This window comes from Apteryx rowi, unplaced genomic scaffold (genome assembly GCF_003343035.1).
Source record: "Apteryx rowi isolate R43461 unplaced genomic scaffold, aptRow1 scaffold_97, whole genome shotgun sequence".
Classification (NCBI taxonomy): Eukaryota; Metazoa; Chordata; class Aves; order Apterygiformes; family Apterygidae; genus Apteryx; species Apteryx rowi.
Genome location: NW_020451282.1, coordinates 2017024 through 2033142, shown reverse-complemented (window position 1 = coordinate 2033142; position 16119 = coordinate 2017024). Strand labels below are relative to the sequence as shown.

General features: G+C 36.2%; 1 protein-coding gene and 1 long non-coding RNA gene across 2 annotated transcripts in view; both read right to left on the bottom strand.

The window, feature by feature from the left end:
- JAKMIP1 (janus kinase and microtubule interacting protein 1) overlaps positions 1 to 16119 on the bottom strand; it is a 112778-nt gene that overhangs the window by 82796 nt on the left and 13863 nt on the right. Inside the window, exon 2 of the mRNA XM_026054845.1 lies at positions 10338 to 10611. Within this exon, the coding sequence (XP_025910630.1) occupies positions 10338 to 10466 (129 nt within the window). The 5' untranslated portion in view covers positions 10467 to 10611. The remainder of the gene's footprint in view (positions 1 to 10337; positions 10612 to 16119) is intronic.
- LOC112960513 lies at positions 3867 to 10330 on the bottom strand. The gene is made up of 3 exons (XR_003251772.1): positions 7255 to 10330; positions 5359 to 5545; positions 3867 to 3972 (listed from the first exon to the last, which is right to left on the bottom strand). It is a non-coding gene; the product is annotated as an uncharacterized LOC112960513 (long non-coding RNA).

Below are 16119 nucleotides of genomic sequence, written 5' to 3'. Positions count from 1 at the left end.
CTTAACTTGAATTACCATAAAATGAGACCAACATGTTATTAATCAAACCCATAGCACTGACTGTAGGATTTCCAGAGTCCAAACTCCACCTCAAGCCTTGAGACAGCAGCAAGAGCAGACTTTCACCATGCAGAGGGTGTTATGACCTATTTTCAACAGTAACTCTGAGAATCAATCAATGTAAACTGACCACTCGTAAAGAAAACAGGGGAAATATCTACATTTTCATGAAGGTAGTCTTCTGTGGACTACTTACAGCTGTGGAAAAGGTAACTGTTCTGAATCAGACATGATCAGAACTGGATTTTACTTCACAGATACTGCTACCCTATTCCAGGATGATCCAGCTAATACTTCTTTTCTATGAAGACAGTAAAGAATTTTTTTTCCCCAAAAACAATATGTCTGACTATTGGAAGTTATCTTCAGGAGTTATCCACATTTTTATGACTTCTGGTGGGATGACATATAGTCCCAAGCCCATAGTGGACAACCCTGATTTGCTTGTGTTAGATTCTCCTGTGGAATCAGGTACTCTAAGACAAAACTAAGCCATTTATTCACCTATTTACTAACATAAGTAGATTAATTTGAAGATAAATTTGCAAATGAACTAACACTCATATTGCCTTAAATATATTAGTTATTTCTTTAATGATGAGAAAAGAAAATTGAAATGAAACTGAGAACCCTAGTGAAAACTATACCAGACAGCAAATTGTATAATGGTATTTATAAACAAGGTTAATATTCCTCCAGATATACACTAACTTAAAATTAGTCATTAGTGTACATAAAGCATGCAACCAAAAGGCAGTTTTTGATCTAACACAGTATGTAATGCAACTTCCTAAAAGCATTTTTAATATGTGAGGAATGGATTCTGAAAGAGTACTGAGTTACATAAAATGGTATGTTTGCCCTTGGGGTTTTTTTGTTTTTTTTTAATTCTTCCATGCAACATAACAAAGTAAATGAATATCATCACTGATCTAGTCATTCCATTTATAAAGCTTCAGCAAAAGCAGTGTAAATTAAAAGAAAAAAAAATCTAAAAACCCTGGAGTTTACACTGCATTTTAAATGCATATCACTCTTCACAACCCAGTAAACAAGATGCATGCTAGTTTTCAAGGTTTTGATATTGAAATTTTAGAGAGTCTTCTCTTGTTACTACTTCTTGTAAGAGAAGATGGAAAATTAGATGTTAGATCTTCCCTGAAAGTTGTAAGTTGTCCCTCTTTCTCTCCCCCTTTTTCCCCCCCTCAAAATATGCAGATCGATATATTTCTGGCTTCCTGAGCAACTTACCGAATGAAAAAAATAGCATGGCATTTTCCATATGCCCAAGTCCCAATTTCAAAACTAACCTGAACTTTAAAGCAGTTTGTCTATCTTTAATTTCAGGGTTTTTTGGTTTGGTAGGGGGTTTTTTTGATGAAGAAGGCTATTTTGTTCACAGGCACAATGTGAAGCATAACCAAAAAAAGAAGCCAATACTGAAACAGAAAGTCAGTCAGGATATGAGGGCACCTATAAAACAGGGATCTTCTGCCTTTCTATATTAAATCTTTAATAATCTCTTCACATTGATACAACATTGCTGCCAAAGCAGAAGCTAGCTTCTTGGAAGAAGAATGCCAAGTGGCATTGCTCCTTGCCTCTCTTATGCGTTTGTAAATGTGATAAGCTTAAGTCTGAACAGTGCCTTAAAGACACTGATTTTTTAAAAAACATTACGATTACATTACTGTAGAATATTTGTATCCTGCTTTGTTTTCTTTGACAAGATACTTTTACATTTCTCTTTCAAGTATGCAAAGTTCATTTTATGAACTAGAGACACTGAAGTAATTTTAAAATTATTCATTTCCTAAAAGGCAGCAAACTATTAAAGAGGTTTCCGAATGTTACTGAACCCCCTTAAAAATGTTATCGTAAGGAATTACCATACTACTTATTTTTTTCCCCCTCCGATTTAAATGTAGATAATGCTTCATTCATGGCACAATATTGCATCACATTTGAAAAAATAAAACATACTGCCCACATACTCTTTTGCCAGAAACTCAGTTTGTGGTAGACAGTTTATGCCCACTGTGTGAAAAGCCAGATTACTGGGCCTGATGCTAACAAGGCAAGAAAGTGTTAGCATTTATTTTATAAATTAAATGCAATAGCAACTTTCCTTCAACAAGAACAAAACAAGAAGTCTATATGTTTTTGTATAAAAAGTATGTAAAACCTACTTCTTTTTCAGCACTCTTACAGCCTAGTCTAATGGTCAGCCAACAGCATCCTTTCCATTATAATTTCAATGTGCGCTAGATCATGTCATTAAAAACAATTCACTTAGGCAAGACTGCTATGGACACTATCAACCAAAGATGTCATTATGAAAGAGAGAGACCTAAGATAGCCCTCATTTTTGGCAACACAACAGCCAAACACTGTAAAACAAAACAAAACAAAACAAAAAACAAACCACCAACAACAAAATATTCATCACAGCAATTCAAGATACTTCACACAATGCAGTTCTGAACTATGCTCAGATATCTGGCAGGCGGTATAGAAGAATGAAAACCACGTGCTTGGAAAAAAAAAATCTTATATCTTTCCATAATGACTTTGGAAACTCTACTATCTAAAGAAATTTACCCTTTGAAATATTTGCAAGCGTCTCCAAAAAAAAAAAAAAAGAAAGAAAAAGTACCCATTTACTAGTTATCCACACAGTGTACTTTGTAACCTGTGCTTGGATTTAGGGAATGTAAAGTCATAGGATTTGAAGGTTGAGGTTGGATGTGACCTGTGGAGATCATCTAGTCTAACCCCATCCCTCAAATCAGGGTCAACTAAAGCAGGTTGCTCAGAACCTTCTCCAGGCAGATTTTGAATGTCTCCAAAGATGGAGACTCCACAACCTCTCAGGGCAACCTGTGCCAGTGTTTGACCTCACAGTAAGACCTTACAGTAAAAAAGTTTTCTTATGTTAAATAGAATTTCCTATATTTCAATTCGTGCCCATTGCCTCTTATCCTATCACAGGATACCACTGAGAAGAATCTGGCTCCGTCTTCTTTACTCCCCTCATCTGGTATTTATATACATTGATAAGATCTCCCTGAGCCTTCTCTTTTCCAAGCTAAATGGTCCCAGCTCTTTCAGCCTCTCCTGCTATGTCAGATATGCTTCTCCTAATGCAGCCCAGGATGCTGGTGGCCTTCTTTGCTGCAAGGGTGCATTGATAGCTCACATTCAAATTTGCTTTTTTGTCACTGCAGACACAGGACCCTGGAGATCTGTGCACTCTAGTTTAGCTCTGTAAGGGTTCTACCATCACCAGAAAGATCCCCAATACATTTTTGCCTTCGAAAGCAGGTTCATTTACATAGTCTGATACCAGCTGATATTCTAACAAGAAAGAATATACATTCAGCAGTAATTTATTTTACTACTTTTAAAAATCTGAATTTTCCTTGCTTATTTAAAGAAGTGATCTAGCTGCAAGCAAAAGGACAAGAATAAAAAAAATGGATAATTATCTGTCCTACTGTGTGACTAAATATGGCTTCACTGAATTACAGCAACTTCTATTAAAAAAACCTCTTCCCTGCAAAGATGTAAAGTAGTCCAAATGTCTCATTCTGGAAAGTGTTTAGAAAAAATATTTTTTAATATGGAGCTCATTTCCAGTGTCATGACAAGGGGCAAAAAGCCAAAAGCACTAAAAGGAATAAATTTTCTCCTTTTGGTACATCCCTGTACACATAAATAAATCCCGGGGTAACCAATGCATCTTTAACCTCTTCCAAACAAAACCATTTAAAGAATGGAAATGCATTGTTCTGGGCCTGACCTTGAATATTGCTGAGTATCTTGTGCAAACTGCTCTGAAACATCACATCTCCATAATGCAGAATAACACAAGGTTTCATTGCTCCATATGCAGAGCCAGCTCTATCCATCCTAGATTAAATGGGAAGACACTGATATTAGCAGGTTGTAAGAGGACATACCAAGTTAACTTGCCATATATGTTATCCTGCACAATTCTTCCTTTTCTCCATCTTTTGAGTTTTTCTGGGCAGTGAAGAAAAGCTGCCTTTGGAGTACCCCTTCCACTTTGCTGCCGGCTAAAGAAAGGAACTATTGTTGCCTTTCTAGGCATCTTCCTACACCAGTGTGAGGATCAAGGTGTTCAGCTGAGTATCTGAACACTGATGAGCTGTTGCTAGGCCACTTAGAAAGCTCTTTATGAAAAGGTATTTTGCTCCACATTGAGCATTCATTCATTCAAGCAGCTTTGTTCATCTGATCTTTTCTGAGGGGGTTGGCTATAGGCAAAAAAAAAAAAAAAAAAGGATCAACTTCACAATCTCTGCATAAAAGTGGATCCCACTCATATCAGGGATCCACTTTAGAAGAAGAAACCATAAAAGATTCATCCAGGACATCCATTTGGAATAACTGTCTATACTGGTATGGATCCCAAGGACAAGGACAAATGGCAAGCAATCCCAAGAGCTAAGTCTCTGAGAGGCACTAAGCACTGCTCATTCAGGGAAGCTGAGCAGGAACAGCAGCAGTCCTCACTTCTTTTTTTTTCTCCTCCCTCCCCCTTTTTTCAACACAAACTCACCCTTTGGTCTCTATATCAGAGAGCACTCAATCAGTCTTGAGAGACTGGATAAATTGCAACCTATTCTGCTGGAGACCTGAAGCTCCTATCTGGAAGTGACATGACATACTTCATTTTACAGCAGAAGCAAGAGAAAATTACTGTTCAACAGGCTAGTGTCAGAATAAAAAGAAGATGAAAGTGCTCAGCAAGGAAGGTAAATAACTATTTGAACTGATTAGTATGTCATAGGATAAACTCTCCATCAACTGGATTGTAAGAACTCTGTGTTAAAATGCACAAAATTAAAAATTATTTCAGGGGGAAGACATCCTAAAAATTCATACTTTTATCATATGAAAACCTTTCTGTGGAGTAAACTTGCAAGTGTAGATCCTTCAAGCCTGAGAAAGATAGTGAAAGCATTCTGGAGAATTTGGAGGCAATAACTGGTTGCTTCAGTCCACAGCCTAGGAATTCTCCCAGTTTCTTTCCCGACTATACTATCATATATACTATCATATCATATTCTGAAAGCAACAGCTTTTATCACTTCCAATTGCCTAAGTCTCCAACTCATTCTGCCTTGATTCTGCTTTTCACCAACCGCTTCTCCAAACCACCATCTCCTCTAATAACAGCCTACACATGGCAGAAGCAGCACTCAGGGATAATCCCACCATGCCAGACTCCATCGGTTACTTTGATGGGATGTGCACTGGCTGCTCACTCACCAGCAGCCTGCTGACTCCTGCCAGGCACTTTTCCAGTCCACTTGTCCCTCCTGCTTACTTCTTTTATCTACTTGATTTTATTCATTATTTTCTCCATAGCAACAAACCTCCTGTATTCTTTCTTCATTCTGTCCACCTTCATAAATATCCTCCTCTTACATGTCCATTTCCATCAACAAATGTCTCACTAAAAAAAAAAAAAAAATCAAGCAGCCCACATATCTACTGCGATTTTTCGTGCCTCAAGCATTTCCATTCCTCATAATCTTTTAAATGAAACTCTCGAGATTATGTGACATCAAAAGATCACAGAAAATGTGTTCCTGCTCATATCTGAAGACATGAAATGTATCTCTTTTCCTTATGCCACACCAGGATCTCCTAGAAATTTCTGAAGCCTCCAGTGATTCTCCTCTTGTTCCAGATTTAAATAGCTTAATATACAATTTGATCGAGACTAACTGTAGAGGCACTACTACAGTCCTGAATTTTCCTGTAGATCATGTTGTAACATCAGCCTTTTTTAGGATCCCTTGCTCTGTACACATCTTCCAGCATGGTACCACCTAAAAGGTTTAATTGTCATACTTTCTTGTTGATTCTTCCAAAGGAAGGCTAAGCATAGCTTAATATCAGTCCACTGATGTTTCACTCCTCTCTGTTGTTTTACCTGGACTAGAAGTAACATTATCATATCTAGCATATTCAGTCATTTACTGATTTTGAATTTGACACTGCAATATTTATTCTTAATAACTTTGTTACTTACTGTCCAATTTTTGACAGATGCCCCAGATTCTCTTTTTAGCGATTTGCTTATGTTTTGAGAATTTAAATTGATGTAACAAGGGTACAGAACCGCTGAATTCAAAAGCCCTTCAACTATTCTTGTAAAACAACCTACCCAAAGGAAAGTACTTCTTTCTAATCCCAGTGAGTAGAGGTAGGAGTAACTATAAATAGTTTTACCAATATTTCATCTACTTTCCTTACTTTCAAGATGGTTGTCACATTTCTTTCCCAACTACAATACCCTAATACCTCCTTGCTATTCAATAAATTCCTTATAGATCAGTAAGTTAACTGGCTCATTTTCTTTTGCATAAATGGCAGACAGGAATAACATGCATTTAGGTACATTCAGTTTGTTCAGATTCTCAGACCAACACCTGTATTTAGAATTCTTCTTTACATATTAGCCATAACTCTTTTCCATACAATTTTTAGTCACCAGTAGGTACAACTGTTTTGACCATATTTTTCAAATTTCATATACTGAATATAGAGGTTTTTAGAGATTACAATGGATCACTGTTAGCCACAAATTCAACATCTAACATCAAAGCTTAAAAAAAAAAATCCCCAAAAAATGGGAAAAGGAAAAGGTGTTAAAGAAACAATGTATAGAGTTATAAGGCAGTACAGTAGCAACAGAGTTGAAACATCCCATTTATCTCAACTCCCAGACGTTGCTTTGTGATCTTAAGTCTAAGATGTACATCCATAAGCAGAATTACAATATTTAAAAACAACACAAGAACTTAGTGAAAACGGAGTAATAGTGACAGTAAACACTGCAATACCTTGTTATCAGGGAAAAGGTATTACCTCAAACATTGGAAGGGTATCTGCTAATGTTTGTTAACCATCTTAGTAAGAATATATACTTTGTAATATTTGGTTCTGAATGTCCATGGACCTCAGCACAGGCACTTACACAACAAGTGAGCCGAATCACATTTTCCTGAATCTGTCCAACAACACCATGTCTATTCATTGCAGCTCCATGCTTACTACACAGGACTTTAAAGTTCAGTTAGACTGAGTCCTGCCTCCATTCATGGTAGAGTAAGCACAATTTTTGTGCTTTAGTCAACCCATTTTGTTACTTGATACCCAAATGTTAGATGTCTTGCTACCAACTGTTTGCACTAGCAGAGGGGAGCATGTGAGCGAGAGTCCATTCAGGCATTTCTTTCTCCAGGATCTCCATAGGTGGCAGCAGACAGCTCCTTCACCTGCAAACCCAAGTGGACAGAGGACAGGCTACACATCACACAGCCCCAACTCATCAAACAGGCGGTCCCAACACAAGAAAGAGATGGTGAAAGGGAACTGAGGGAGGGACACAACTTCTGCTCCACTCTTATTAAATCTGCGTGGGACATCAGCCAGCACAATATTAATGAATCCAGGTGTTCATATGCCAGAGGCTGAAAACATCAACAGCGAGACCCACGGCAACGCATACCCAGAGAGCGGCACGCACACCGGGTTTACATCAGTTATCGCACAAACACAAAGAGGAACAGTCGTACAGCACAAAGCTCTTAAATTTCTCAACAACAAATGAAATAAAATGATCTGGGAGAATATGCACAAAGTGTTGGATGTCTCTCGGGTAAAATTTTACTTCAAAGCAACTAGTATTTAAGCATGCAGAAATACGTTAAGATGTGGAAAAGAGGTTGAAGACAGCGCTTTTGTCATCCTCCCCTGAGTAATGCTTCCCCGAAATGCATTCCAACACGCTGCAAAATTTCCTATGGATTGTGCTGTGTATCTAACAGGATCAAACAAGCTCAGAGGCCCGAAGATGTGGCTGGGGGAAAGTAAAGTGTAAAACCAAGTGTAGCGTGGGGGGCAGCCTCACCTGTCCAAGGGTTCCACCTGCAAGATGAGACTGATGGATTTTAGAGCGCTCCGGCTTTAATTTCCTCATTCATGTACCTACATATTACACTTGAGGGCCCACTCATTTCTCTGCGCGCACACACACAAACAGGTGTATGCACACACACACAAACAGGCCCCCTATGACAACCTCAGCACTCCAGAAAATATAAAATTCTCAGACTGTAGAAACACGAACAGGGAACTAAACTGAAGCAACCCTTACCAGGCTGGACAGAAGTAAACAAGCAGGCTAGTTACAGAAAAATAGTGGCAGTGTTCCTATAGCTAGCATAGGTTTATAGCTATACTTTATTCTTGGTTGAGTCAGAGTTAAACCTGATGCTGTTATAGTTAAAGTGTCACACTTCAAAGCATATTAGGGGTAAACTGCTTTTAGGGATTGTTTAATCTTTCCATTGTTTTTTTACAATCTGAGTAATTTGAATACTCAAAATTAATTCATACCTTGGACAGAAGAATAAGGTAACTTTTGAAATGTGTTCTTTCTAATACAATATGTAGAAGATAGAAATACAGACACATGAACCTTATTATGTAAGAAGTGATACAGAACACAAAAGAGGAAATGAGATAAAATAACTAAACCAAAAAAAGTTTAGTTAGACATAGTGTCAGCTCATCATTCTTTTCCCAAACAGAAGCACTGAGGCACTAAAAAAAAAACCAAAACCAAAAACAAAAAAAACAGGACAGTTCTATAACACAATTTATCAGCTGATAAATTCAATTTTAGAGGGTCTCAGCCACTAGTAAATTTCTTGGTGTATGGTTTTAAGGAGCAGAAATAGTTTGTGCCACTCTTGTATCATAGATTATATCAAACAAGAGAAGAAGTTGAATGAGAAGGCTAACAGCAACAAAACTAGCGTTACTATTCACTCTTCAATACTGCTTATCCACAAGAAACAGGAAGAAAGGATCAGACAGATCATAGCACCTGCAGTCTGAAAGGGAGACCAAGCGGTAATGGGCAATAAGGAAGAATAAAATATCATCAGGATTTTCAGTTTTCTGTTGTGCAAAATAGAGCATCCTCTGACTTTTTGCTCTAATCTGGAATGAAGAAAAGTTTCCAACACAAATATAGTCGTCCATCCATTATATCTGAATCTATTATGTCAACCAAAGCAGAATTAAGGCTTTGTTGCTTGTTTTCTCTGCAAGAAAATAAATCCTGAAGACTGGTAAATTTTTCCTAATTAAAATATGAAAATAAGACCACCCAAAGTTGAGCATTACACAAGGCTGTTAAAGAAACTAGAGCATACTGCAATATTACTGTTCGGGTCTTCCAAAGATTTTGTGAAGTGTCTCCACTTTCAAAGTGGAATTTTACACTGATACAGAGAATAAAGTAGGGAACAAAGTTATGTTATATAAAGTCAATGCATATTTATTATGCATGCTTATTCTACTGATAAACTCTTGAGACTCTTCCAACTACAGCATCAACAAGCAAACACAGATTAATCCATCTCCAGCACACAGACTGTCAGAGTCAAATGCACTGATTGAGATTAATAAACTATTAGAACAGAAATAAAGTTATTGAACTGTCCATATTTTAAAATACTGCAGGGATATATAAAAATAAATGCTGACATTTATAAATATACATATACTGTATGAATGAACAACTTCTCCTAGGTGTATCCTTGATTATTCAAATATGTGCAGAACACATGCTAGGTAGATACCATTTACGGATCTGTTTCATATGCAAATAGCTACATCATTCAACAGCTCAGAGCAATAGCACTTGTAACCTAAGTAGATCAAATCAGGACTTCTGCACAGCTGGTTTCCAGTCAGTTCACATTCTCCACATGCATTTAAGTGACATGCTTTGAATGTGGTGCCAATGTTCGACTTTGCATACACTTGTTTTTACAAAATACAGCTTTTAGTGCTCATATCTAATACTCCCTTGTTTCCATTAAATCACACTAAGCTGGTGCCATCTGTATTGCTATCACTGCAAATTTCAGTAGCTGGAAGTTTGGGGATATTTACTTCCTTTCACATGTTATTTAAAACAGTTATCAAGAAAACTGAATTTAACACTAAGTTCTTCTCATATTTCATATCACACCTTCCTTTAGTTTGACACTATAATTTCAGTTTATCAATGGTTCTTCAGATGATTTCACTTCTTCGATTGTCACGTGCTTTTCTTCTACAGCTACTGTATTTTAATAGCGAATTAGTTCAAGACTCTAGGTCTGATGGTTTATAACACTGCTACTGTTTAGAAGAATGATCACCAAATGCAAAACATGTACCTTGCTTTTTTCTTGCTGAAATTCTATCTGGATGTTGGTTAGTTTAGTCCGTAGTTCCTCATTAGCAGCTTGTAGTGCTTCAGTCTCCATGTCGCACTTCTCCCCCTTGGCACGACTTTTCTTTGACATAATTATTTTTGAAGTTTAAAATAAAAGTTTTTGCTCCACGCTGAGCTACCAGCTAGTGGCCTTCTGCTTTTAGCATTTAAGAGTCATGTAGCACTCCAAATCCTTCACAGAAACCTCTGCCATCATGGGTGCTGTCTCTCACATCCTGAAAGAAGCAAAATAGCCGGAACAGAATTATTAGACTACACCAATGAGCAGAATGAAATATCACACTTAATACAAAAAAAGGTGCAAAAACAAAAATTAAGTTACTAAATGTAGTTTTAAAGCACTCTGAACTTCCTTGTAATACGTACTATATTGTATAGCATACTAGGCTTTGAAAGAAAATGATCAGAAAAGAAGTTTCACAATATTTTATCAACTTATCTAAAAACATCTACCGCAGTCCTATGCCCACAGGAACAAATTTCTTTGCTGTCATGACGAATATAACATATTAGCATAAATCATATCTTATTCAGGACCTGACCATGCTTAGGATTCCCAACAGGCACTGAGACAACCCTAAATTAATTGAGGCTAGTGAGGCTTCAATGGAAATAATTTAATTCCTGTGGTAAGGAGTAAGCACCTCTCACCTTAACCTATCGGTTATAATATATTATCCAAAATTATCATGGAGTCTTACAACATTAGGAAATATGGAAATGGTGTTACAAAATGTTGAAAATTTTTTTTTAACTTATTAAAGATATAAGAAAAACTGCATATGTTCAGGGTTGATCTTGTTTCAAATGCCCTAACCAAAACATTAAGGTACTTAACTTCATTTTCATTCCCAAGCCTCTGTCTAAGCTTAAAAAGTATTCAATTATTTAAGTCAGCTTTATATAATATTCAAGGAGAATATCAATAGCAGACAAAGAACCCTAATTCCAATAATTAGGAAATCCCAAGATTAGTTTGCTTCAAATTATAGGAGCTTAATCTGATCCTTTTTTCCTCTGCTCACCTCTGAGAACAACTTGGTGCTCCAAAGGACGAACTGAGCAGCAAGTGCTATCAATACTGAATTAGTTTCCAAATCCATTTCCTCTGCTCATTTAAATACCTACCTAATTTTCATCACTAAATTCCTGACAAAGCAGAGAGGTTCCTACTTTACTACTACTACATTTCTGAAGTATTAGACTTCCATGAAAATGGCCACCAATTTGTTTTCAAACAGGATGTTGCTCTTTCCCACATACTTCTACTTGGGAGTTATTTTACAGATTGTAGTAAAACGAAAACCACCAGCATTCTTTAACAGGTAACTCCTATCGGGTTTTCCACTCTGATGCTTCAGATGTCTGCAGACAAATACTGCTTGGTGAGTTCAAGTAAACATGTAAGTTTTATTCTCATTTTTAAAGATTAGTAAACTAAAATGGAGGATATTCATTCAATATAATCATTTATAGTTAGATATAGGTTTTTATATAAATAACAGTTGAAAAAAGACAAACTATTTTCAAAGTAATCTAAATGAAGTATTTGTTTTGCTTTGTAATACTAGATATCTTCTCTTCCAAACTTTATCATCTAAATAATTTACTCTATACAATAAAAATCAATTTGCTTCTTAAATCCATTATATGGAGCATTTGTAATATCTAATTTACGAAAAGTGAATTAAATTAAATTTTAGTTTTATTTCCATATCAAAACTACCTTACAAAACTAACATTGGTAGTACTGTGGTTTTATATATAATTGCTAACTCTAGAAAAATAAAAAAGCAATATTCTTAAAATAACTTGAAACAAGAACTCTTCACCAAGTAGGAGAAACCTGAGTATTTATTTTCTTATTAAAAGAATTTCTTGGTATTAATTTAGGTATGCTAACTAAAGACAATATTTAATCAATATATTTCATCCAAAACCCTTAACTTGTGGAAAATTGGGATTCAAAAATCAGTTCCCAGTGTTCTCTGGCCAATTAAAAAAAAAAAGCTAAAATAATGTGGATGTGCAGTTCTAATACCTAATAATTTCACATCACTCAGAATGGTCTACGAGGAATAAATTGGTCCTTAGCTCAAAACACATTTCCTGAAATCCTTACTAAGCAAAATTCTGGCTGCAGGCCAAATTATATATGATTTAATTCAGTAGGTGACTATTTTAGTTAAGAAAATTAAAAATTTCCCTCACTGGCCTGGCTACATGCATTTTAACCTCATTTAATCCCTGTCCTCTCCCCCCCACCCCCCACCCTGAAATCTCAATTACAGTTTGGGGTAAAGCAGAGAAGAAAACATATCTATCACTCTCATATACCAGTAAAACAAGAAATTGAGGGAACTGGGCTTGATGCAGATATACACGACGTCCAGAGGACAGGAAAAAAAAAAAAGATTTGAAGTGTGCAGTCTTTTGGAATTACCATGTACATTCGGTTTGATAACAGTAAGGTCCATTGGCCTTACCATGTTCCCAAGCATGTTATGAAGATACTATGTCATTCAATATGAACATCTAAACTTCCTTTACGCACTTCAGTGGACAACCTAGCTCTGAAATCCTGATCATGCATAACTGCCAATGACTTCAAAGTTCATATTTTGTCAAGGAGTCACCATCACTCCAGCCCATCACTCTGACAAATAAGGTCCTGCGATAAGATACTAGAATAATGCTGTTGTCCACCTTTGAGAATCTGGGGATCTAAATATAACATGCGTTAGTAGCTGTTCAAATTATGTTTAACTCTTAAATTGGCTTTAAAATAAAGACGTCGGCACTACTCTTTGAAGCACTCTTGAGAATTTAAAATGGGACTAATTCTTTCACTTAGCGCTTAAATCTTTGTGACACACAGTGGCACCACCTCAAGAAAAACGTGAGAACAAAATTGCGGCTGCAAAGGCTCCCCTACAGCTCCCAATCAAAGTACGACCCCTGTTTACAACAGCCCTTCATCTGATACAGAAATCACCTTTTCTCTTCACCTATTTCCATGCACATCAGTCATCCAAGACATTTTGGGATATGAAGTACTGCCTACCTCAAGCATTCAAAAAATCCAAAAAAAAGTCCTAAGGAACACTGAAATAGTTATATCTTACTAAGTGAAAGTAATGACTTTTAGATTCTCCCTCTTTGCCCACTGCTTTATGAACATTTGGGTTCTTTTCTCCAATCTTTTCTCCATAACTCACAAGAGTTAAACATTTTACTTTAAGTAAAATAAAAGCTGAGATTCAGGACCTGAAGAAAAACACCCAATTCTTTGGTAGGCATTTAAAAAAAAAAAAAAAAAGTGTTGGTGGGCACAGAAACATTTCCATTTTTATTCTTCCCTAGATACATTCTCCAGCCTATCTATTTCAAAAACAGGAACTATGGCAACACAAAGCCTCTCTTAACACTCACAGCAGGCACAAAATCCAGTTAGGGTAAGAAGAGTGTATCTCTTCCTTCCATATTAAAAGGTTGGCACAAGCAAGTGCCTGGATGCTGATCTATTTGAGTACCCACACTTACTGTTTGGATAAAGGTCATGATAAAACATATTAATCTTGTAACACAGTGAGAAAAAGGAAGGAAGAAATATTCCACTCTGGCAAAAATTGGTTTTATCGACTCAGAAGCTTCAATCAACAACCCACTAATTAACTCTCACCACTTGAGAGTCAAGAGCGTAAAGCAGCCACGATACAGTCTTGCAGTCCCTGCGTGTATAGAAACGGCCACTTCCTCCAATGGGAGTTATACAGACATATTGCAAGCCTTCACAACATTTGAATATATTTTATATTTCACAAAGAAAGGGAGGAAAGATTAATGGATTTTAAGTCACAAGTCAATCTTGCACCAGTCTCAGGAACATACCAAACGTCTCGCTTTACCTGGTAGATATAGGGGCACTTGCAGTTCAAAATAATGAAGAACAGCAAGAGAAATAAACTTGAAAGGATTTGAATCAGCTCTTCAACGGTTTGGGGGGGGTGTGTGCGAGAGATTAAAATACTGGAACATGGTTAACAGATTATTACTCCATTTCTCTTATACCTTGTGGGAAATCCATTAAATTTCTAAAGTACCTGGAAAACCAATCATCTGAACAATGTAACAATCATAACTTTCAATTTTTCTTCTTTCTATTTATGTTCCGGATGCTCTTTATCACTACCTCAATCCCTTCCCTGTTTCAGAACCAGCACTGGTTTTCAGAAGAAAGGCCTAGAACTAAATCCTGAATTGCTATATGATGTTTTTAGATGTTTAATACTAATAAAACATTTCAGTAACACAGAAAAAAAAATTCAATTTCTACAAAGAACATGAGAAAGCATCTCACAATTCTGATTACTTAAGAGTTAGAAATGGAGGAACTTTATAGTGTCTGGTGAAAAATAACTCCCTTTAAAGAAATGTAGATCTTTAAACATGATTCTATGAATACATTGAAAAAAGTGGAGCATTTTGTCTTTAGAGAACTCAAGTCTCTTACAGTAATAAATATAAGATAAGACAAGATGGTAACAAGAAAAAAATTACTAAATGCTGCCATCCAAAATTCCTAATTTCAGCCTTGATTCAGACTTGAACGACATTATTCAGATTCAGCATGATTTTTGCACGGTGAAGTTGTTAATGAGTCGTCACAACTGAAACATCAAACCCCAAAATGAGTAAATGCGGGTGGGGGAGGAGGAAATGCTGCATAGCAGTTAAAAAGCTTTATTCCCACATCACGCATGGTGTCAGCTGCTCTTCCATGTCACTTGGGCGAATGTTGCCAGGTTGGGAGGGCTGGTTTCCTCCGAGACTGGGAGTTTTCACTCAGAGAAGCATGTAGGCACAGAAACCAACAATGCTGCCATCTCTACAGAATGAAAGGGTTATTTTTAGTGAATTTTAGGAAAAACACAGAAAGCAGACATATTAAAAGTAAATTTCTTCATATCAAAAAATAATTGCAGTAGTTAAGTCAGTGTCTTTGCTTTGTTTTTATTTTTTTACCTTTTAAAACATATGACCTTCAAAAAGGGGGGTTTTTTTATGTTGTCTGCCTAAGCTTCTGTGAAAACATGGTGCCCCCTTCCCAGCTGTCTACTTAAGAAAAATAAAATATTTAGGGCTGGTACATACTATCATATTATATCTATTTTGCAGAGTACCTATCCAGAATGTCATAGATTCAAATGGCTTACAAAAAAATACTTTGTGTAAAATACTATGATGTTCAGCTCAAGGAAGCCTACTCTCAGATTTGTCGTTAAAATTGTACAACTACATAATGTTCATTAAGTATCCCATTTTTCAAAATTTTCTAATATTCTATTCACTACATTGTTTTTGCTACTTAGAAATATTATATAGATATATGGAGAAATATAATTACAGGATTTTATTTAGAAGTATTTATTCTATATGACTGAAGACATAGTTCATATTTTGATTTGAAATGAGGAAATCAAGTAGTAACTTCTTTAAAAGTTAGGCATGACTGTAAGTGTACTTCAGTGTTTCAGTGAACCAAGAACCAAGTACAGCAGAACAGCAGTTATAGAATGGCATCTCACTTAATTGTTTCCTTTCTAAATATACAGTACACTTGTGCTGTCCTTTCTTGATTTTTTTTTTTTAAGCAAAGTTGGAATAAGTAATCTTTTGGTGACTTTGCTGTATCACTTCTGCTTTGTTTTCCCAATCCCAAA